Genomic DNA, 25096 nt, shown 5'->3' on the forward strand with positions numbered 1-25096 from the left:
TATAATAACTTTCAGGGAAGCACACTTTCAAGACCTTACGCGACTCAGCCTTCGAAGGATTATGACAAGTTTCGTCAAGTTGTTGAAAAGTGGAAAACAACTATCAAAAGAGACGAAATGAGCACTGCTATGAAAGTATATTTGCAACGGGCCAAAGAGAACGACGAGTTCATGAAGCACCAAGAGATGAGTTATCAAATAGGAAAGAGACATTTGGCAAATATTATGGGAGAAGATCCGGAAACTTTTACTCAAGAAAAGATTGATGTTAGTATAATGACATTTTATTTTATTTTTCTTGTACATTATTAAATTGAGTTTGATTTATAGAATGCCATCAGATATTTATTCCCGAGTGGAATATACGACTATAGGGCTCATCCGATGATGAAGAATCCGCAAGATTTGTTCCCAGCTCGTAAAAGCGCGGAATTCGACAAGGCCGGAAGACCTTTCCACTTCCTTTATTACACAGGAAAAGCAAATTATTTCAAACTATTGTTTGTGCGTAACTTATTTATTCATCTACTTTATTATCTGTATTTTTTATTTATTATTTTGCATATTTTAGGATATCAGATCATATGCAGATATTTTAACACAACATAACAACAGTATGCGTATTAAAAAATTACCACTGGATCCCGAAAGTTGCGTGTGAGTATGTTATGCAATTAAATAATATTGTTAAAAATATAAGAGAATCAAAATCTTATATTGACTTTGCTTCTTGAGTAAAAAAAATGTCTGCATTAAAATACAACCAATAGACCAGGCTGTGACTAACACGTTCCAAATGATCCTTTGTCCATTTGAATCCTGCTAATAGATGGAACATTAAGATGACTAAAATATTTCTAGAAAGCTCTTAATGCAGTTAATATCACATAAAAGTCGAAGACTGAATTTGTGATATAACTGAACGGCAAAAGAAAAAAGCTACGTTCGTTATAATTTTGTCAAAACTTGCTCACAGCTCTAAATTTACTCTCTTTCTACACCGTTTGATTTAGATATTGATGCTGAATATGTCATGGTGCTATTGAACACACATTAAATGAGATTATATGTTAATTCGTAAGCAAAATATTAAGATGTATATTTTATATTATTTTGGATGATATATAGGGTATTGAAAAAGTACAGTAAGCTATGTGGTCAGGCCCGGCAATAAGGCAAGGCAACCGCCTCGAGCCCCGCACTTTATGGAACATCGTGCGATTATTTTTTTACTTTTACAAGTATTATTTTGAATGATATTCTGAAAATAAAACGAATCAAATGACTTTCTCTACAAAAAAATTGTAATGCCCGTCTAAGCACACCTAGCCTAGATACAAACGGTGCCTATTATATTCCTAATCCATTCTATTTCTTAGGATTTTACAAAAGCAATATAGTCTTGCATGAAAACACATGAAGTTACTGCTGTTGTTTTCCAAGTAAAAATATTTGTACGCACAGATGTTTATGTAGTGTCTATTATTTCTTGCGCCAGTTAATTGGCTTACACCATTTTCCTGGTTAACTAATATTTTTCTATTTATAAGTTCTTTTATTAGGTGGTAATTATAATATTAGTTTACTTTATTTAGAAATTTATTATTAAAGATTTATATTTAATGGGTTAAAATAATTTTTAATCCTTTCTCGATATTTACTTTTGATAATGGAATCTTGACGGATGGCAATTAGACACAGATTGGAAAGAAAACAACCTTTTCATTTCAATCGTCAGATTTTGCACAACCAAGCCGTCATCTTGCTGATTTTGCTACCACAAAATATCGGAAAAGTTGTTTGTTGGAATGTGATTATATTAATTATACTATTTTTGGCGTAGTGTTTTGAGATACTTACAATTTTTTAATGTGTTTTAATGTAAATGGAGCAATGGTGAATATATTACATTTATAAATATTTATTTGAATTAATTTCAACATAAAACATTACTGTTTTCAGAAATTCTATTACTTGTTTAATTTTTTTAACAATTTATGACTGCACATTTATGTTTTAGGCATATATAATTATGTACCTAAAACACAATGAAATCATATCGGAATCCTTTTCACTGGAAGATATGTATTTTTACCGTCAATTTTATGTACTGAAGATAATGGTTCTTCACAAATAAAATTAGCCTTAACTTCGCGTGTTCATTTTTCCACTTTACAGAATTAAAAAACACATTTATAAATCATCTTGTACTAATTTTTACAAACCTTTTTTGGAGCGGGACCCTGCACTAAATTTTTGCCTTGAGTCCTGCATTTTTTAGCACTGGCCCTGATTATATGATTTCAACTTTTCCATATGTAGTAATTTATACATTTACATACTTATCAATATTTATTTACATGCAATGTGTATTTTTATTTTAGTTATATTTTAAAATACATATATATTTTCACCAGTAGATATCTATTTTTACTAACGAAAACATAATTATATGCTGTATTAAAATGTCCATTTGCTGTTCAAACCCAAACCTAACCTAATTATAATTTTAGAACTTTCAACAGGTCCAAAATACAAATTAAGCCAACTCAGACGTAGCATCTCGCATATAGTTTGTCTGCATTTGTATATTATACCGTTTTAAAAATATGATAACTATTCTTACCAATATTACTATGGACTTCTGATATGAGAGTATTGATCAAAGTATATTGAAATCGAATTTTGGTTAATAGGAGGGCACAAAAACAATTATCACTTCTCAGAAGTCAAAAATTCATGTCAAAAGCAATAAAATCGTGTAGACACCGTCGCAGTAGGAACGCTCGGTAACAATCGTTCCCACTGCGTGTTCTTCAAGAGAGTAATATCTCGAGTTCCTGGTTGTGCAAAATATATAATATTAAAGCGTTGTTTTATTATAAAATTAGATTACCTTGTGCTAATTTTTTTCATACATTTTTGAGGCGGGCCCGCAACTAGTTCTTGCACTGAATCCCGTGTTTCTTAGTGCCAGTCCTGTATGTTGTCTAATGCAATAAAATTCGATCATATATAACATTGTAGGTTGTTACAGATTATTGACGATTTTAAAATGGTTGTAATATATTACAGGTCCATGACGGGTTTTACATGGAAAACACAAGAAGAATTCGAAACAATGATCATTGAAAAAATATTACCAACAGAGTATAAGATATTCACGCAATCGTTAGATGCTTTGCTAGCAACACCATATTCCAATCGCTACAAAGACTTCATCGAACAGTACCGTAAACCAATGGGAAACGTAAAAATTTCATTGGATGTACCTCTTCCACAATACGATGAAAACGGAAAAGCGTTCGTAACTACTTACGGTATAAATTTATCTTTATGATTCAATTTTGCTTTCAAAATAAACTAACTATGGATTAATTTCAGAATGTCTTAAAAAGAAGGCTAGGGGTCATGTCACAATTCGGTCCCCAGGCACCGGTTTGATTTCGATCAACACAAAAGACATCACGTACTTCCAGGACAAACAGTCTCGCGAACAGGTAAGTGATTATTTATTTTTACACATCTCATTATTATAAAACATTCTTGTATGATTGATGTACATACGATGGCGGAAACGTGGAATGGAGCAGTGACAAATCCCATTGTACGTTCAGCAATCATTGTTGTCTGCGTGGGAATTGCAAAATGTGCATTCCTATTGTAACGATCGGTTTTTAAATGGTGTAAATATATTTAAACTGGTCATTGTGATGCATACACCCAATTGCTTGCATTGAATCAGATAATTGTCGAACACAAATTAATGACAAATTCAAGGATTCAATTTTCGACTTTGACTTTGATATTTGCATGATAAAATACATTGATTGATTGAAAAATGCAATCATACAGGATGTTATATATATAATGTATAATTTTATTTATATTGAATTGGATGAATATTTTTTTTGGATTAAGTTTATGTAGTGCGCAATATTAAAAAATATTGAATATATACTATACCTATTTTATAGATAATTAGTATGTGTATAAATATTCTTGAAAGCATATTACAGAATTAAAATAAAATATAAATGGAACATATCATATGATTTATTTAAAGTTTTAATTTTTTAAAACATATTATAAAATAATAAAATAAAAATACTTACACCATCTAGTATTTCTTTGGGAAACATTTTTATTTTTTTAATTCGGAATTTTTTTCGTACAACTTTTTTGTACAAAATGTAAAATGTTTTCTTTTTTGGAATAAAGACAAAAACAGTAATAAAATTTCAGGGCCTATTAATGAGAGGTCGATGTTAATATATTTAATTGCATCTGTTTCGAAACCTTACTTTAATAACCATCTATTGCTATTAAAATATGCATATTTAGAAATAAAATTAATTATTTATATTAAAATACACAAAAAATGATCTAAAAAATTATAGTATTTACATATAACTGTGAACTGTTAGTTGTTTATTTGTTTTAGTTAAGTATTCAAAAATAATGAAGGTATTTTTTCTTAACTGGTTAAATAACGCCTTGTAGGTGTTTGTATTATTTTTATCAAAGAATGAAGGCTGAGACATTTCTTAATTTAATTTTCACGGCCACTTTGCAATAAGTAATTTGTTTATAGAAAAGGATTCTGTTGATGTACCGTTTGCATTCGAGCGATATAATCAGAAGGAAAATTGATCGGATGATTAAAAAAAATAAAATATATATACCAAATCTTTTTTTTTTTGTATAATTAAATCCGCAATAAACTAAAATCAAAAAATTTACTACCACTTATATGTGTAGTATCATTCTCTTCTTCTCGGCTTTCCTGCTGCCAAATTTGGTTCTAAATAATTTAAATAAAAGCTAAAGCGTTACAGTGTGTAAATAAACAAGTAACAATTCTTCATTTAAATGTTTATTATATAATATAAGTATTATACATAAAAAATAAAACAGTAAAATTGGGTCAATAATTAAAAAAAACTTTGAAATTTATTATTAAATTCTGAAACATCAAACAAAAATAACGTAAATTGTTATTATTTTGTTGCACTTCCCTTAAGCCTTCAATACTGCTAAAACAAGGAAAATCTTGGAATTAATCAAGGATTCAACTAATTCGTTATGGCATACTATATCAATTACTACAATAAGTTTTTGCTTATTAATTGAATTTTGCAATCGATTTTTTTTATTACGGCCGGCCCAATTATTGGTTTATTTCAGGACTAATTTTATAACATTCTCTCTTAAACTTATTAAAATATTTTTTATTCTTATTTTAACTGCATTAATCAAATAATTAAAAAAAAATACTATTTACTCCTGATGACATGATGCACAAACGCAATAAAGTTTCAGTCCAAACTTTAGCCCACGTGCTTTTTCATAAAAAGGTTGAAAAATTCCAGAACAGTTTTATAACCCGACGCTTTTTTTTGATGAAGTGGATACCTTCCATTCCGAAATATAAGAAGCACCCCCAGATCGTTTCGCTCTCTTGATTACATATAGTTGTATCGAGACATTTTTTTGCTGTCTCTTTCGCCATCTTGACCTTGTCCACTAATGTAATTAACTCATCAGAAAGCGTCACTTCCTCAATCCAAAACAATCCAGCTTTTGTGTGATTGGCTCATTTCATGCGCATTAGAAGCATTTCTTCGGTCAATAACTGTTTTTTTTTGTCAAGTATACAACTGCATACAAACACCCTCTTTCCTATATCATATCCAAGGGTTGTCCACATTTATATCTTTATCAAATGTTTCGCAAATACTCACTGATAAAATCTACATGAGCACATTCGTAGTATCATTAAATCTTCTCCAACGGTAATTATTTTTATCCTTAACCCGATTTATCGCATCCATTTTAACATTTATGAACTGATGATTGTAAATCTTGGCGATAACATAATTTCAAATGCACAATAATATCGATTTTTTTATTTAAACTAAATTGTGGATGATTTGGTATTATAATTTTTATACATAATTACATTTAAATTTAATTTACATGTATTATACATTACTTCTACCATGAACGGCATTGTAATTTGTATTGATAAACGTAAAAAATCGAACATATAAGGCCTAAATATCATAGTCCGTAAGGCGCTGGACTAATAACCCAGAGGTTCCGGGCTCAGTTCCCCGCAGCAGACTCGAATTTTTATTTATAAAAATGCGTAATTATTAAAATCCGGTCCAGCTACAAAGTGACAGTGGTATATATAATGTCATGTTACCGATTTCCAGACTTATATATATTATTCGTGTATTTTTGGCTTATCCAGTTGGTACTGATTTACCCCATTGTAATGCATTAAGCTTAAAAAAACTTTTGAAGCTTATAAACCATATCACCACGGTGGTAAAGGTGGGCTTTGCATTATTAAATATAGTTTAAAATATTTTAGCGATAATTGCTGAAAACTACCAGGGCTAGGGTGCGGACACAATGCTTACCTTTTCGCTTTAAAAAACCTTTCTATGGATGTTTCAAGTTAATAACGCATGTATTTATTGTAAATATTCCGTTGCAACATAACAGGCGTTAATCCAATGCGTTACAACGGGTAAACACAATCAACAACTACTAAGTAAGTAGTGCAACGCTATGCTTTATCCAATCCCGTCACTTAAAAAATATAATTCTGTACTTCACTTTGTAATTATTGATTTATTGTAAATCTTCCGTTACAAAATGCCTTACATACGATAAACACAATCAACAACTACTAAGTAAGTAGTGGGACACCAGACTGAAATCAAAGTCTGTAAATGAGTGACATCTATTTTATTAATTTTAAACAATTATTTTATTATATTTTTTCATTACGATATTCATTTGCAATATTAACACTTTACCGACCGGCAGTTTCACTACCAGACTTACGCTAAATACCGGCACTTTTTCGCAAAACTTCGCGAATTTTACCTTTTTTATTTAAATTTATGTATCTTTTGATACGGTCCGAATATTTCGTTAAATTTTTCTAGACATGTTATAAATGTATCAATGCATCAATTCAAGTTATTATTAGATGGTTCTCAACATGTGGTTCGCCGGAAATAAAAAATAATTATTACTTTTCCTTATTATTAGAGTTTTAAAATGATTATCTTGATTTTAAAATTATAAAAAACGAATAACCTAGAAATTTTAATAAAAATAATTTAAATTGAGTTAACCAGCGGTTCTCAAACTTTTTTAAATTTGTAAAAACTTTTTTCAAGCAAACTTTTTTTTTGTATTGTGACATTTTTACTAATACGAGTTTACTGATATATAATTCATTTGCAATAAAATATTCACTAACCGTTGTAATTCACTCCATCTTAATGTGAAATTTTCCAGGCACATACACAGATAATTTACATTATCTTTCACGTGTAAATCAATTTTCACAATAACTAGTTATATAATGAAAGTTTAAAGTTTCTCGATTTTTTACTGTTTTTCGCAATTGCAACAATATTACCCCATATCGTTTATATTTGGTTTCAAATATTCGTAATTTTGCATTTTTCAGATATTCTGGTAAAACCCGATTCTTCCTTATGGTACCACAGATTCTATTTTTTTTTCATATATATTTTTTTTTTGCTATTTCAACACTGTTATAAAAATCGTCCATATAAAGATGATGCCATTTGCATTTATTGTCTGATGTTAGATGTGATATTGAATCTTGTAACGAAATTCCAGGTCCTGAATATATTTTTAATTTCGATATGTATCCTGACACTAATTCACATACCATTCTTATCACTATACCGTACTTTGTGAGCTTACTGGGGTTGTATACGTGAAAATTTAATCTTCCACACCATGGGATCATACCCTCATCCAGAGATATGTTTTGGCTTGGTTTGTACATATTTTTTAATCTTTCGGAGAAATAATCAATTATTTTTTGTACTTTGAATAGTAATCCTACATTATCAGGAACATTTTCATTATTGGAAAAACGCAGGTAACGTAATATTTGATAAAACCTATTTCTACTCATGGTTTTTGTAAATATCAAGGTTCCTATAAGTGGATTTATTGTCTAATACAGGTGTAATAAGCTTTTTTTTACCAAGCCTATTAGCAATATCAACTCAAACCAATTTTTTAATTCTGGTACCGTTACATCCACCCATTTTTTAGATTTTATTTGCAGTTTGTATCTGTTGATGTGTTAATTATGGTGTCTATTCGTTTCTTCTGCAATAACGGGAAACAAGTCATCTTCAATAAAGTTTTGTGTCTTGTAAAGTGTCTTCTAAATATTTTTCTTGTTTATCTTCCTCATTGCTCATGAGCATCATAGCATGTGGACGATTTCTTTCATGAACAGAGGAGTCTGAATCACTATCACTATAATTTTCATTGTCACTTGGAATATATATATATATTTAACACTATATTAAATAACATAAACTGTAATTATTTTCACGTAGATTCTACACTCGTATCTAACTAAAAAAAAAAAACGTTTTATAAACAGTTCGTAATATTTTTCGAATATTCACTCGAGCACTCGAAAACCAGATGCACTTAACACGATAGTATAACTAAAACTGAATTCTTAGCCATAAGTTTTTATGTGTATCGTGCTAATAATTTAAAAAATAATAAGTCGAAAAAATTCCCACTTTCTAAAATAATGTGTCACTGAGATTTGGTATTTCCAGTAAGCCAGTAATATGTGACGGGAGATAATATTTACTCACAAAAAACATTTTGGAAATTCCTTATAACAGGATAGAAAAAAAAATAGAATCTTACTAATCTGACAATCTTGAGATTCTCAGTAATCCAATACTATCTAATGGTTAATGATATGATAAATTTTTAGTGTCTTAAACTTTTTATATATGTACATCGTATTTTTTATTTTATGTAATTTAACTTCATTTCTAAATAAACCCATTTACCTAATAAATTATTTTTAAATATACATATTTATATATTTGTGTATAAAATATCATATTTTTTCTTTGTTTACTCTGTCCAAAAAAAAAGTGTGCTGGAAAAAAGTTTTTAGAAATTTTAAAAAGTTTGAGAACCACTCGTTAATTTAATTTAAATTATTTTTATTTAAATTCCTACATTACTTGTTTTTATAATTTTAAAATCATCAATCAATGTTAAAATCTAATAATAAGGAAATGTATTAATTCATTTTTATTTTCGGCGAACCACATGTTGAGAACCACTTAATAATGGCTTGAATTGATGCATTGTTACATTTATAACATGTCTAGAAAAATTCATTAAAATATTCGGATCGCATCAAAAGATACATTAGTTTGTCTGGTAGTGAAACTGCCTGATGAAAGAAATATAAAATATATTTATAAAACCTTCGCATTTGTCTAAATATAACTAAAAAAAAAATTTTTTTTTAATAAAATGAAAATTCATACATTTATTTAGTCATCTCTTAAAAAAAAAGCAAATAAAACACTAAACATATATTTTTAATTTGACATGGAAACGAAAACATACACAGGACGCCAATTGGCGTCTGCGGTGTTTAACTTTCGGCACACTCAGGACGCCAATTGGCGTGAGCGGTAGGTAAAGTGTTAAGAAAAAAATACTAATTCTGATCTCTCAGACACGATAGAAATTGAAAAACATTTGTCCATATGTATTCGATCCGAGGTCTTTCAAGTATTAATCACATTAATCGTGCTGGTTTCGCATAATTTCCGATTTCATATAAATAATATATGTAAATGTAAAAACAATTTTAATGAGCACAGCAGTTACCTTTAATTCTACGGAAAAATAGGAACCCCTCCTTTATGCGCCATGTATAGAGTTGAAGGCTAAGCAAAGATTTTAATATTTTTTGTTACAGCTGCTGTACCCATTGCAATGCTGTTATGGCCTCTAATGTGTATATGAAAAGCTTAAGTTTAACTTTATAGAGCATTACATATTATAGTTTAATCCATAAGCTTTTTGAAACATACATCGTTATAAAATCTAACTTTCTTTAATTAAAAATTATTTATATAGCTTCATTGTTACATTCTTCATCTTTACCAGTATTAAATCTATATCTTCCTTCTAATTGTTTATTTAAATATATGAGGTGTTTTAGTCGATGTGTTAATTTTACAAAAAAATGTACACAGTAACCATTATTATTCTTGCGAATTCAACGACTGGTCTCTATTTGATTTTGAACAAGTGTTTCGATTTCGTGAAACAGGTTTTCCCCGTATTAATGTCGACGCAGTGTTTCTCAACATATTTACATCATCAGCGCATACCTCAACAATGACCTCGCGACTGCTCAATTTATCTGACAAAAACTATTATAATGAGATACTCTATTTGTTATAAAAAAATCACAGTAGCTTAATAATATATTTGGAGATGCTTTTTGCTCGTTTCATAAAATATTTGCACGGTCATTAAATAACTTAATCAGTACGTGTGGTAAATCTGTTGTAAATTATATACATGCTAATTAATGTTAAGGTCATTTAATTAAATTTGATTTTAAATTATGTAACATTAAGATGAGCAACTATAAATGCATAATGATTGCAGAAGAAAAGTCGCCTTAATTATCTGTTACAACATTGAATGATGATCGATGAACTTTTTAACATTTTTTATCTTCTTTTATGACTCGATTAAAAATAAAATGTTTGCATGACTCGAGCAATTTGTTTTTTTTATTATTATTTCCTTTCAGCTCTGTATGAGTAATCAGGAAAACTGGTGCTTGGTTTAGAGATAATTGGTTGTGTATGAATGATCTATTGCTTCAGACAATTCTATACACAGTTCCCAGATTAAAAGATAAAATAATTTTCCACAAGGTGGAATATTTTATTGTCATTGTGCCATAATATTCTTAAAGTTTTAAAAGCATGTTATCATGAATGACAGAGAGAATATCATTTTTCAAATATATTAACTAAAAAACGGACTCAATTTCTTAATTGTTATGCTTGTTTCTATTATGTTGAGTCATGTTTTATCATAATCTTGAACTACATCAAAGATTCATAACAACAAATAATATCTTAATCAAAAAATTATCTCTATTATCAAATATAATAGTGATGATGCATAATTTAAAAAAATATTTTGTAACACTTTCTGGAATGAGATTTTAATGAAAGTTTCACTGAAGGCTTCAATGGTATCATGTAAATATCACATCTTTAATGATTTTTAATTCTTGCTCTTTACTTAAATTAATTAATAGGAAAGTCATAAAGGCGGCTGTAGAGGTAATGAAATTTTTATACGATCTGATGTACTCTGATTAGAAGAACGTATAAAAATGTTGGTTATATATCCAGAAAATCTTGTAAGCTAATACTGTTTTTACTTTCTTTATTAAGCAATTTTCTTTTTTTACTAATATGTCTCTCCTTGAGGGTCAATTTTTTTTCTCTTAGGCCATTAGCTTTGCCATGTAGCTATTTTGCTGTCCAAGGATTTGATGATTACAATCATAAAGTCCACACAAACATTGATATTAATATTTTACAAAATAAATAGATTGTGTCATAAACATGTTGCTGTTATGTAAAATAAAAATACATTTTATGATTTTTATCAGAAGCTATATAAGATCCAAAAAAATAAATGTATTTCCCTATTATTTTAAAATGTGATTCTATATTAATATTTTCTATACTGTGATGTACACCGAGTGTACATGCCATCTTAGTACGCACTATCGCCGTAAATATGAATAAAATGTTCATATTCTAAATAATTCTCCGCGATACACTTGCATAATAAATAAGATAATTATAATATATAAGTAATCATCGGAAGTAACAAAAACAGACATCAATTCACCAATACAGTCAAATGTATGAGTGTTACCAATCGGAATTATTGCTTCCCACGGTAGTGATATTCGCTTATAGAATTACTTTTGTTAATACATTTAATTTCTGCATTTATTCAAAATAATTGTGATGTCCATTAATTTTACTCGTTTTAATATTTTAATAAAGGTTCGGTTTAACAGGGAATTGCTTAATGAGATATGTGCATTTAAATAAGTACTTTGCTACATAAAACGAATTGTTTGTGCATTACAATAATAAAAAATGAACATTAAATAAATAAAAAGTATTGGATTGAGCAACATTTTATTTCTACCGAATGATTTGTGCATTAAAATATTAAAAAAATGACCATTAAATTATATTTATACTATTGAAAATATAACTTCACTCTAACAAAACGTCTGCGAAACGTCCAATTGCAAACACAAACCTAAACTAATGAAAGTTCTAAAACGAATCAGAAATATTAATATATACTAATTATAGTATCTACAATTTTATTAGTTTAATAGACGAAGAAAAATAGTGCACACTACAAATAAAATATTGGTCGATTTAATAGTTTTTTTAATGCTATTTTTTAATATGCATAAAATATTACTCAATGTAATATTTTTATTGAATAAAGATATATTTATTTAATGCTTATTTTTTAATTTTTTAATGCACAAATCATTCGTTTCAATGCACTTTACAAATAAGATGTTACTCACTCTAATATGTGTTTTAATAATTCCTTCGTAGTAATGTTCGTATTTTTATGATTTTTCAATCACTGTTTTTTACATGTATACTTAGTGTTCATCACCTTGTTTTTATAAAAATCTGAATCTAATTTAAAATCAGCGTCCCAAACGTACATATTCCACGGCACCATATTTGTTGGCTTGCATAAATATATGAGTAACAGTTTTTCAAAAAAAGAGTTTCAATACATTGCATACATAAGTGTGACACTCCATCTGGGCCACGGTCACGTGGGAAAGGTCCTGAGATTCATCATCCACCTGTTAAATTCCTTAAAAGGAGCGTCTGACGCTACACAGTCCCTTCAGCGTATTTGCGATCCTCCGAGCGAACTCGATTTCTTCTTCAGTAGTGCCTTACACCTTTCGCAGCTTTTGAAGCCTTTTAACCTAATTATTTTAACCTAATTAGTTTTACTAAAATTTGCACTGGAACAACCTGGATTCAATAAGGACGTCGAGAATCAAAAATGTTTTAGAACCACTGTTATTGGAAACTTAAGTTTGGTTGCAATTAGTGGGCGAAAAGAATAAATATCTTTTATTTTTTTTATGTGCTTGCGCATCGCTAGATTTTATTTTTCAAAAGCATGATATGGGTTTGCTTATCCACCTAAACTTTTAAACTTAACTTAACTTGTTTTATCATAAAGCAAGACGTCGAGACTATCAAACAGTTTTTAAATGTAATAAACATATTCGACTTTCTTTAAAAACTAGTTTGTCAAAGTAATTGCCATAAAAATTAGGCTGCGCAACATGATAATAGTCTTTTTTATGAAACCTGAATTTTGCGTGTATTTTTTTTTTGTGTTCTGACTCATGAAAAAAAATAAAGTAGAATTATATATAATGTTTTTTTAAGGAAATTATATGCTACCTCAGGTCACGCAGCAAAACTTTTTTTACCCATTTTTTTTAATGCTGTTCCCCTTCCCTCCATGGTGACTCCCTATCTACTCAACGAATAGGCTGATCTTTTTTTTACTAGGACAATTGTTTCGCGAAGAACGGACATAATCTTTCGCTGAGCTATTCGCGCTCGGCATCATCGACTGGTGCTGCGTGGCCTAGGATGAAGTGAGGTGAATAATAATCTTGGATGAGTATAAGGCTCCCTCCGGACTGTAGCGTGATGATGTCGATGGTGTAATTTTGGTAATATAAGCACCGCTCAATGGCAATACACGCCATCATAATAACGCCTGGTTCCTCTGCCCCATACTGTAGTAATTGACCATCGCAACGTTATTCCAATGCGTCATAATGCTATTTTTCTAACCGCGCATAAAAAATCAGTCACGCAACACCGCCGTCGCGCATATTTTCCTTCCGAAAAATATGTAACATACGCAAATAACCAATTAGCGTTACGGCTGCTGAATCTGTCCGATTCGGCATTATTATGTCACTCGATTATATTTTCAGAAAATTCGCAACTCTGTCCGTTTTCCATGTCGCTTCACATGGATTTCGGGCGCACCTCGATTCAATTCACGCCCGTGAATAGTCGGATTCGGCTATTTTTCGTGGGTCACTGACGTTGACCATCATGATCACCATTTTTGTTCGTTGCCAAGGGGAGCCGAAAATAATAGCTATAAGTCAAAGAGCGATAACCTCGTGGGTGGACTAACTTTTCCAAAAACTTCCATTCGAAAAAAAGTGTGCCAAAATGGTAAGATCAAATATGATCGAGTCACCAGAATGATGCAAATTAAAAAAATGGAAATGAATCGCAATATGTAGATGGTTTGGAAACTTCCATTCGAATGTTTGAAGTAAAAAAGTGTGCTAACAAAATATTGGCAAGGTGAAAAATGGCCAAGTACCTTTAAAAACAAAGTACCGTTTGAAATAGTTATTATGTTATGCAAATTTGTTTCCTTACGTGGAGTGTTGACTCAGAAGTCATTACTCTCTTATGTATTTGTTGAATCATACATACATAATGCATGTAATGTATAAATTCAATATGAAACATCTCCAATTTTATGTTTTCTTTGCATATGCAAATGAGAATTTATTAAACTATTTTTTGAAAACAAACATTTCACAATTATTATTTAAAAACATGATTGTTTGTTATCAAATTCTGACTAATAACAACTAGAATTTGATCAGGTGCTCGGTCGTTATTTTATATATAAGTATGACTAATTATCAGTCATACATATTTTGTTTTGAATACCAGTGACTGTTTAGCTGGACCCGGTTTGACGTGAAATTAGAAAGTGGCTGCTTTCTCTGGCTTCAAATGGTCATATCGGTTGATACTCGGCGTAGCTCCGCTTGGAGCAAGTTCGGTTGAACTCTCGTTTATTCCAAGTCGAAAGCGAAGTCAAGTTCTGACTTTTATACGCCCTTTCAGCTTTCGATCCTCTCGCAAATGCGATGATTTAAAATGCAAACAGACTATTTGCTTATTTTAACTATGTGCGTATGATGATTTAAAAATCAGTTAAAAGAAATATAAAAAAACAAATATCAAACATTTGTTGCGCATTTTATATAAATAAAAAAGGCTCAGATGCTCTCAACTAATGTAAAAAATATAATATTTATAATGTAACTACAATACATTACATCAAATTTCATGACAGCAGATAAAAACTGCCATGATCATTTTTATAACCGAGCAAAAAAATAAATTGTTTAGTAGTAAAATATATTTTGATGAATTGTATCTGTGATGAATTTTCTGTGAATCGAGTACATGTGGTGATACCAACACATAGGAAAATCCTTTAATTTTATTAGTAATATTAATACCAATATTGACAAAGTACTAATATTGAATTTTAATGTTACAGAAATAGGAATAAAATATTTTTATAATTACAGAAAACGTTGCTAGTTATGTCGTTTATGACCTAATATGGATAATAACTGATTCTAGCTTGAGATAAACCTGGTCTCCGTGCTTTATCATAAATACATCAGCTAACTGTACACGGGTTTTATAAATGCTGTTAATGTGCAATAAAAAACATTGCATGGCATCTCGATATAACGACGTTAAGTTTAAATACTTTTTTTATAAATTATAAAGGTAAAAATTAGTTGTCAAAAACATATAGTCCAGTTAAATAAGGGTTTAACCTCGGAATGAAAGATAACAAGCTGAAATTTTGCACAGACCTTTGTTTTGGCGTTCTAAAGATAGGGTGAAAAGTCTCATAAGATATCGTGTCTGCTAATCAAGATATTAAAGGTCAAAGGTCATAAAAATCGTTTTTTTGCAAATATCTCGCCTTCTTTGCGTTGCACGTCATTAGATGTTTTACAAAACTTATAGAAAATAAAATTTTCTACAAGTTTGTTATAATTTATTTCTTCGTATGGTTAATGGTTTTCGAGATATAGCGCGGGGAGTGGGAAGCGCGCATCCGTTTATAGGATAACGTTATGTGAACTACGGAGCCAGAGCTACCTGCACATTTTTCCACAGTTTCATAGGAAACATCGCAAATTGTTATCTGCTGAATGAACCCATCTAAAGCATTATAACTTTCAATCTCCATATCTTCAAAAATCATCATCGATAATGCAAAAATTAATAGCGTATGGCCTCTGATACTTCTTGCAAAAGCGTGACCATCCAACATTTTGTCGACAGAATTCGAAGCATAAATTGTACTGAGAGCATCCTTGATTCAGCTTCCATTCATTATATACCCTATGAATCTGAGTTAGCATCTGAAGCTGCTACGATTTCACGTGCTTTTATGTACAACGGCTGATCAAAAGTTATTAAGCATGTTCTTTGTTCATGTTTCTTGGCAGTGTTTATAGCACACTGTAATGTGGTGTAAATTGTGTCCATATTACTCGCAGGATGATGAATAAAAGTAAGAAACAGAATCCGAGAAGTTACAAAGTTCTCATTGTTTTTGTAAGTTGTTCAATAAATCCATTCCACCCTGGCAACGGTGAGATATTTTTCCACTTTCCGTACATCCACAACAAATCAACTACATTAAATATTTGTTCGGTTAGTTCTTCTACATCATTAAAATTTCGAACTTGAATCTCTTGCTCAATCCGGGTACGACATGATTTTCATACACTAGAAGGGGTATATGTGATAGTGCTGCTAACTCCTTTGCACTTGGTTTTGTTGTAAATTTCTTTATGCGGTCATCGAATATAACTTCAGATTTTGAAGTTATTATTTTTATCATTCCCATTATATGAACAGTATTATAGCCATCAAGAGTATAAATATTTTTCTGCATTATCCGCTGCATACTGTACTAAGGCACTTGACTCTGATGGTTGATTACGAGGCTGTGGGTGATAAACAGCTGAAATTTAACATTTTACAGTATCACTATATGAAGCGAAAAAACCTAAACTTGACAAAACATCCAAAAGTCTTTATGGATGTTTGGCCTATCTGTATTTCTTCTATGAAGAAATACAGATAGGCCTATTAATAACTGCGAAGAAAAGGACCGTTTTCGTATGGAAGTCATTATAGCATGACTTATAGCTGTGTATTTCGTTTTAAAATGCCCCGTCTTTCCTTTTCTGTTCTTTATAATAACTTCTTGCAGAAAATGTAATAAAGTTTTCGGAATTTCTTCATTAATATTTTACTCGGGGGCGGATAGGACTTGGTCTCAACAACAGAAGATCGAATATCTTCTCTAATAATCGCCGCAGCAGCTTCCACTACGCGCAAGTGTTCTTCTTCCGAAGTGCCTTTTTTATTTTCATACCAAGCTATGGATAAAATTTAAGCTTGAGCATCGCGAAAAGAAAAAATAGGGAATGATCCAATCTTCGTTGTAATTATAATGTCAGTTAAATATTTTTCTCTTAATTTGGAAATGATCTTCTTATCATCCGGTACATACTCCGTAAGGACATCTCTCAACTCTTTCAATTTTTTCGCACAAATTTCTAGTCGAGCAATATTTCATTCATAATTCCTAATAATACAATAAAAAAAGTAATAAAATTATGGTTCAAACGACTTGCCGAGACCACTTTTTTCACGATATTACTTTTTCAAAGCTTATACCAAGTTAAGCAGGTAGAAATACTCGCTGGATTCTATAAACGGATGTACGCCTCCCACTCTTCGCGCTATATCTCAAAAACGGTTAAGGATACAAAACAAATATTATAACCAAACTTGTAGAAAATTTTATGCTTTACAAGTTTTGTAAAGCATCTAATGACGTGCGACGCATAAAATGCGAGATATTTGCAAAAAAACAAATTTTGTGACCTTTGACCTTTGATATCTTGATTAGCAGACACGATATTTTATGAGATTTTTCACCCTGTCCTTAGAACATCAATACGAAAGTCTGCAAAATTTCAGCTTGTTATCTTTCATTCCGAGGTTTAGCCTTTATTTCGCCTTATTTGACTGGACTAATAGTCAAATTAACCGTAGTTATAAAACAGAACTATCAGCGTGATTAGACATGAAAGTTATGCACTAATTTATTATCCCTAATAAGTCTTTTTTGTAGTTCATTTAATTATATTAAAGTACAATACTGTAATGTTATTTTATATACATATTACGATGTAAATATTATATTTTAACTAAATACATTATTTTATTTATAGTAAATCTTCCGTTGAAATATGCCAGGCGATCCTTAAAATTGCCCCCCCCCCCATACATTTCTTGCAGGGTCATAAAATCAGCATTTCTTAAAATAATAAATTGGTAATTATTAAGCTCTTGTTATTCGTGGATTTATATATGTTTTAGTGCATTCAGGGTTAAGAACCACACTAGACGATCCCATCGCGAATATGCCGCCCCCAAGCAAGTGCTGCCCGGGGCGGCCCGCCCCCCCATAGTTACGCCACTGCATCGGGGTAAACAAAATCAACAACTACTAGTGAGACACCAGACTGAAGCCTATAAATCAACGACATATATTTTATTAATTATTATTACAGTTTACAGTCCATAGATTTTACAACTCTTAGCTCGATTTAATTCGAATTATTCATTAACATATTCATCCTTGATATTAGGAAATACAGGAAAATGTAATTTGTGTAAATCCCGAAATATGTACATATATTCAAGTACACTGGCGGAATAAATAAAATATCTTCGAAATAATAATAATATTAAAGATAATATTGTAAAATAATTTGGGATGTTCTACCAATAAAATGGTATTTTTCAATTTAAGAAAATGTTGTATATTATAAATAAACTTCTTATTTCTTAAGAATGAATTAAAAATGTAATTAGATAAAAATAAAAACAATTCTCTTACGGTTTTAGAGAAAGTACGTTAGTTTTTGATACTGAAATATTAGCAAACAGTTTTTTTAATGAATATGTGGGAGAATTAAGTAAGATATTAATTTATTCATATTAAATCTATTTGACAACTTTGTGAGGTTATGTCATGAATGTCCTTAATGAAAATAACTTTTTTATTGTTAACCTAACTTTGAACAAAATATATTACATAATATGATAATTCAGTTATAAATTTGGAATTAACTACAAATTTCTTGTCAAAAAAGTGTAAAATAATCAGTGATGAATATGTAGGTAAAATAACACGTACATATTGTATATCTATCATGAAAATTTGTAGCATATCATTAAAACAAAAATCTCGTACAGGTATTTAAATTAAAGATAGTCAAAGGTGTACTCAGACATTGAATGAAATATAGGAATTAGGGAAAGCAGTGCATGTTTAAGATAATAATATCAATGTCTATTTAGTATTTATGAATACTAATCAACTTGATATTTTTTTAATGCGTAATTTTCGTGTTCAAATTTCCAGGAATTTGCCAAATATTTCTTGCCTCATACAAGGTCGTTTTGTATACAGGAATGTCTTTAATTTTTACAAAATCTGTTATACATATGATACATTCACAAATACAGACTTTAAAAAATCTTATAAAATCATGTGAAACGTAAGCAGTTCAGATCCTCATTTTATCAGATTTATCTCATTCCGCAACTTATGACACTTATCACATTATCATATCGTTGTTTACCATTCGACTATTTATTTAAGAGATTGTAGGATTTTCCGTTTTGACGCAGTGATATTTTTTAGCGCCTATCAATTAAGTTTAGCTCTTCTGATACAGAAAAACATTTTGTATTGAATAAGTATTAATATAAAAACGTGAATATCAATTCACGTGATAATGGTTTGGTATCCATCCGCATTTTCATGAACCACACAATTCTTTTACGTATATTCACTAGCGTCATAGCTGATATGAATGATAACATCTGGACGAATTTAAATTGTAATCTCGTACAGTACGTGATCACTTTGTGTTTTTTTTTATCGCCATTTTACCGCATGTTGAGATCGAAAGTGAAATTTGCCGGATCTGCAATTTCACTTTACGTTTTTTTATTCGCTCTCAACTTTCGATAATTCTCGAGTTGCTGCTATGATTATTTTTCAAGCTGTTTAAGGAAGTTGCTTCTAGCGTTCCTGGGTATTAGTGTATATAGGTGTCATGCCGTTACGATTGACCGTGACGTGTCGTCGAAACATTGTCAATGACAGAACCGTTGAATCATTACACAAGAATACGATTTCAATGCGTTAATCTTATAGGAAGATAGTGCTTCAATTGCTGGGATTAGACTTCTTTAATTATAATTTACAGTATGGTTATTAATTTTAATTTATGTAGATTAGTTCGAAGATCAAAAGCCTTGTCAATATCTTGTGTGAAAACATTGTTTTTTAATTTTAGAAACATGACGTCAACAACACTATTTTTTTAAAGAAATTATGGCCTAACCCTTGTACTTAAGCAACATGTATATTTTTTTTATGAAACATATTTGAGAACCACTGGTATTCAACGTTACTTCTTCGACGAATCCAATAACTGACTCTTCGACGAATTCAATAACTCACTAGCACAATATATAAGCATTTATCCTTATGTTTTTAAAACGTAGTGGACCCTTTATTTTAAATTAGTCCCTTAGACATTTTCTTCAAATCATCTTAAAATTAAATTAAACTCTTACGCTTTAAGATGATTGCTCGGCTGAACCAGATCTGATAATCGAAATGTTTAATGCTTTTTGATGCTTATGATCTAGCTTTATATATTTGTTTTTATAATATAAGAAGAACACGTTTATCACAAAAAAATGTGTTGTTTTGGACATTTACTTCACAAGTGTTCAAGATACAAATTCAAGTGTTTTTTTAACGAAATACATTTATTTTTGATTATTGATGCCAATGCATTATTATTATTATTATTTGTAAAAAATCTTCTAAAATCAATTACAAACTTTAGATGTTTTTACGTCTGTAGTTTTGGGTTTAATTTATATTTTTTTTTAATATTTGCGAGCAGCTTTGATGAATGGTGAACGGTTTTATTTTAATGAATTATACTGTATGATCAATATTTACCCTCTTATGGACGTAACTTTTTTCCTGCGCCTGTAAATATATTATTTGGTGGTTTTACGGTCCTTTTACGCGAATAAATAAGAACATAAGTTTTTGTCTTGAGCATGCTAATTCCATAGATATTCTTAATTACACGTTTGAATGAGTGAAATTATATTGTGATTTGCTTTTGGTTACGTTCTACGAAAGGGTCTCGTTTTTTTGTTCACGTATTTGAGTTTGTGGCGATTTCTTCTTCTGGGAATGATCGTGTATCGCTTTGTTTGATTAATTTTTAAAGCGCTTAACTACAATTCTAAAAAAATATTTTCTCAATGCTAATTTAGATTTGCAAATAATAACAAAGTTTAAAAAGACGATTTATAACCTTGTCTTTGAACAACAACCTAACCTCAAAATGTATCAATCGAATTAAAAGCTTTTTTATCAATTCTTGGCGATGATACTGCAGTGAATAAACTTAGCAACTGTCGTTTTTTTAATTATATTGAAAGGAGTCTATAAAACGTATTATTGGGACGGCCTATTTATATTTTGCGTATTACTTACTTATTAAGTACCACCGATTGAGAATCGCTGATCTGAAACACTTAATTTAATTATTATTTAAAATATAAATTTATTTGTATAATATATTACTATCTAGTTATTGTCTGTAAAAATGTGTTGTACATAATTAGCAGACTTTTGCCTGAAGTACTGTTTGAGGTTTGAGGATTGAGGTGGAAACATATGTTTAGGGTTAATAGATTAAAGACATTTGGCAGGCCCGAATTGGTTACTAAAAATATGTCAATAAAATCAAATTTTCTTCATTTAAAAAGTCCGGACAAATTCAGACTTCTGGTTTAATATTGATAATTTATGTCTTAATATTTAATCTATTCGAGAGTAAGCTCTATGGATACAACAATTTATAATTAAAATTAATGCTATGCAGATGACTTTGTATATCCAATTAACCGATAATGTACGACAAAAGTCAGTGTTTTCTTTTTTAATGACGACCCACAAAAGCAAGGCCCAAACTGCGATCAACTCAAGGGCATTGATGGGTCGTGTTTTATTTGTTTTACCAAAAACCTGTTTCTAGGCTACAGGATGTATGATGTATTTTGTTGAAGACTTGAGGCTTGTGCCAAAGATGAACGCGAATTATGCAAATTTCCCGCAACTGCGTGTCAACAAACCGGTCGTCAATTGCACAAAAGCCGCTCTAAAACGACCTAAATAACGTTGCAATCTCATCTTTGATATATTTGTATCCAGATTCATTCCGACGATTCTCGGATGATATCATCACATTAACAGCATTCCAGGTTAAATACTGCCAATCATCTATTCTAGCGGAAATCATTAATTGTCCTCTTGATTTCTGTGTTTTGTTTTAAAAATAAGAAAAATTAACATAACGTTTATTGGTTACAATTGTGCAATCACCAACGTGACGCCATTTTTAGAGCCTTGAAAATTTTCTCAGCATTCACAATATTGACAAGATAAGGCAGTGTGATAAAATTACATATTCGCCTAGCTGCCGTGCGAATTAAATTTTGCGATTGACGAAGCGTGAAAATAATACACGGTATGATAATTTAATAAACTTATAGTGAGTGCAAATATATTCCAAGATTAATGATTGATTTAAATATTATTCTTATCCTTAAGAGCGGATGTATAAATGCTTATATAATTATAGTTATTGGTTTAAAAGCTTAAACTATGATTAACTTTAAATTATACATTTACACGTATTCTTATTAAGGTCAATAAATATAAGAGATTTAAATATAGTATTTACTATATCCACTTAATTCTCTAAAATAATAAATACACAAATATATGACTCAGCAGAAAATTCAATGAACTATTGAGAAAAAATGTTTTCTAGCGTGTTTTTAGATTACGTAAAGAATGTCTAAATTTCATTATTATATAGTGGAATGATTCACCGCAAAAGTGTGTCATTATTTATTGTAGATTCAGTTTTACGTATTTTTTTATAATTTAACTACATATAGTATATGTATATTACTAACACTATTTATGTAATAATAAACCAAGCCATCTCCACTATTCTGATATACACCACAAAGAAAAATATTCATTAGAGCCTATGACTAATACCTGAAAGACCAAGGTTCGAATTCGACGTGGACTCTAGTGCTTCACAACTTTTAACGTATCTGAGAAATCTGAATTAGTGACAATTATATAATTATATTTCCGATCTATTATCACAGAATGTTTTCCTAGATTTTCTTAATCTCACGGATGAACATCGTGATAAATAATTGAAATAAAATTAATCTAGATCGTACATAATCATATATGTATAATATTAATTCATAATAATTTAAATTGCTGTCACTAACTCACTACTTTCTTACTAGTTGTTGATTGTGTTTATTCCGTTGTAACGTATTGGGCTAACGCATGTCATTTTGTAACGGAAAATTTACAATAAATCATTAAATACAACGTGAATACAGAGAATTATATTTTTAATCAGGGAATCTAGAGCGAACAATGATTCCTGGCCTCATAACAAAAATGACATTTTATATATTTCTATAATGGCAATAATTAAATTTTATAACGTGTTTTTTTGTTGGACTTTTGTTATAATTCAAAAAAAAATTTATGAATTATGATTTTTTAGCAATGATTTTTTTGGTTCCCTGTTAGAGTAAATATTTTATTTACTTGACTTCTCTGAGTCTAAAGAATCCAGTCGACTCGAAAGATCGGATTGAACTTTGGATTCCGAACGTCGTAACTAAACCAGGGTTGTCATGCAGAGGGAAGCGGCTGCTTTTGCATTGATTTCGTGAGCGTCTGAATTAACTCTCCAACGTCCCAAGTAGGAAATTTAAGATGGAAGTTCTTGATGTATGTAAAATTTAAGATGGAAGTGCTGACTGAAGCAATTTTGGAATGGAAGTGACAGTATATATGCGCTTTTGTACGCTTGCTCATTTACTTTCGGTGTAACAGTAAAATACAAAGATTTAATGTGACTAAATTTGTTTATATTACTTTTTTAAATGTAATACGTTAACGTGCATTGGAGCGATGTTTTAGCTAATCCCTCTATTATTCCGAACGGTATATCAAAATCTAATGTCGGACTAATGGCGCTTTTAACGCTTAAGATGTAACAATAATCTAACCCATTGGAGATTTGGCAACCTCACACTTGTCGTTTTACATTTACATTTGTTGATACATAAATGCATCGAACGTACGTTATCTCTATTGTTGCGTGCGATATAACACAATCTATTGTTGGTATGTCGTAAAGACTAATGAAATATGTTTTATGGCGCTTTTAACGCTTAAGTTTTTTCCCCAATAAAATTCAATAAAATATTTGTACCTACTGATGGTGTCATTAGCGGTTACATGTTTTTTGTGCGTTAAAACGCTTGTAAGTATTTTAAATTGCAAGAGTTGAAATTCAAATTTAGGGAACGCTATTAAATTATGTTCCAGGATTTGACAGATCTACAATTAAAACTATATACTTTAGCATACCTAGGATTTCTGCTCCTGTAGAAATTTTCCTGTCAAACTGAAAATTGTATTATTATTACAAGTTCAAATAATTTATTATTTATTTGTTTTCGCATATTTATTATATTCGCGAGTGGCAGTAAAGTTGTTAATTAAAGAAGAAAGCGTATGGTCCATACCCGGCTTAGGAAGAACTATTACATAAGCATGCTTGAATGTGATTGGAAAATATAGACAAAATGATTTTAGGTACAAGGTAAAACTAGCTCCCTGAAACATAGTTATTACTTATTTTGAGACATAAAAACATAAATTAAATTTTTGATTTTACCACAATTAATTTAAGAAATCATAAATAGTTTGGATGAACATTTTCAAAAAATACTAATATTATTTTTCAATTATGCATAACTAAATGTCAACTATTTTATGGTTAATCATATTTTAATAACATTTTTTTAGTAGTGGCACAAAACATACTCACGTGCCATTTTTTTTTTTAGATCGACCGATTGTCTTGAATATTTTTAAATTTTAATTTAAAAAAAATTGAGGTTCTGTTTAGCCTCAAGTTGTGAATTTTTTTTTAAATTGACTGCGCATCGCGAAAATTTGTTATGTTATTTAAACC

General features: G+C 30.0%; 1 protein-coding gene across 1 annotated transcript in view; it reads left to right on the forward strand.

The window, feature by feature from the left end:
- The window catches only part of mRpS9 (mitochondrial ribosomal protein S9), a 39123-nt gene that overhangs the window by 170 nt on the left and 13857 nt on the right, over positions 1–25096 (forward strand). Inside the window, exons 2-6 of the mRNA XM_088197999.1 lie at positions 16–267; positions 331–504; positions 572–657; positions 3076–3320; positions 3385–3500. Of these exons, the coding sequence (XP_088054125.1) occupies positions 16–267; positions 331–504; positions 572–657; positions 3076–3320; positions 3385–3500 (873 nt within the window). The remainder of the gene's footprint in view (positions 1–15; positions 268–330; positions 505–571; positions 658–3075; positions 3321–3384; positions 3501–25096) is intronic.

This window comes from Plectrocnemia conspersa, unplaced genomic scaffold (assembly GCF_051122295.1).
Source record: "Plectrocnemia conspersa isolate PC_06_02 unplaced genomic scaffold, ASM5112229v1 ptg000011l, whole genome shotgun sequence".
NCBI lineage: Eukaryota > Metazoa > Arthropoda > Insecta > Trichoptera > Polycentropodidae > Plectrocnemia > Plectrocnemia conspersa.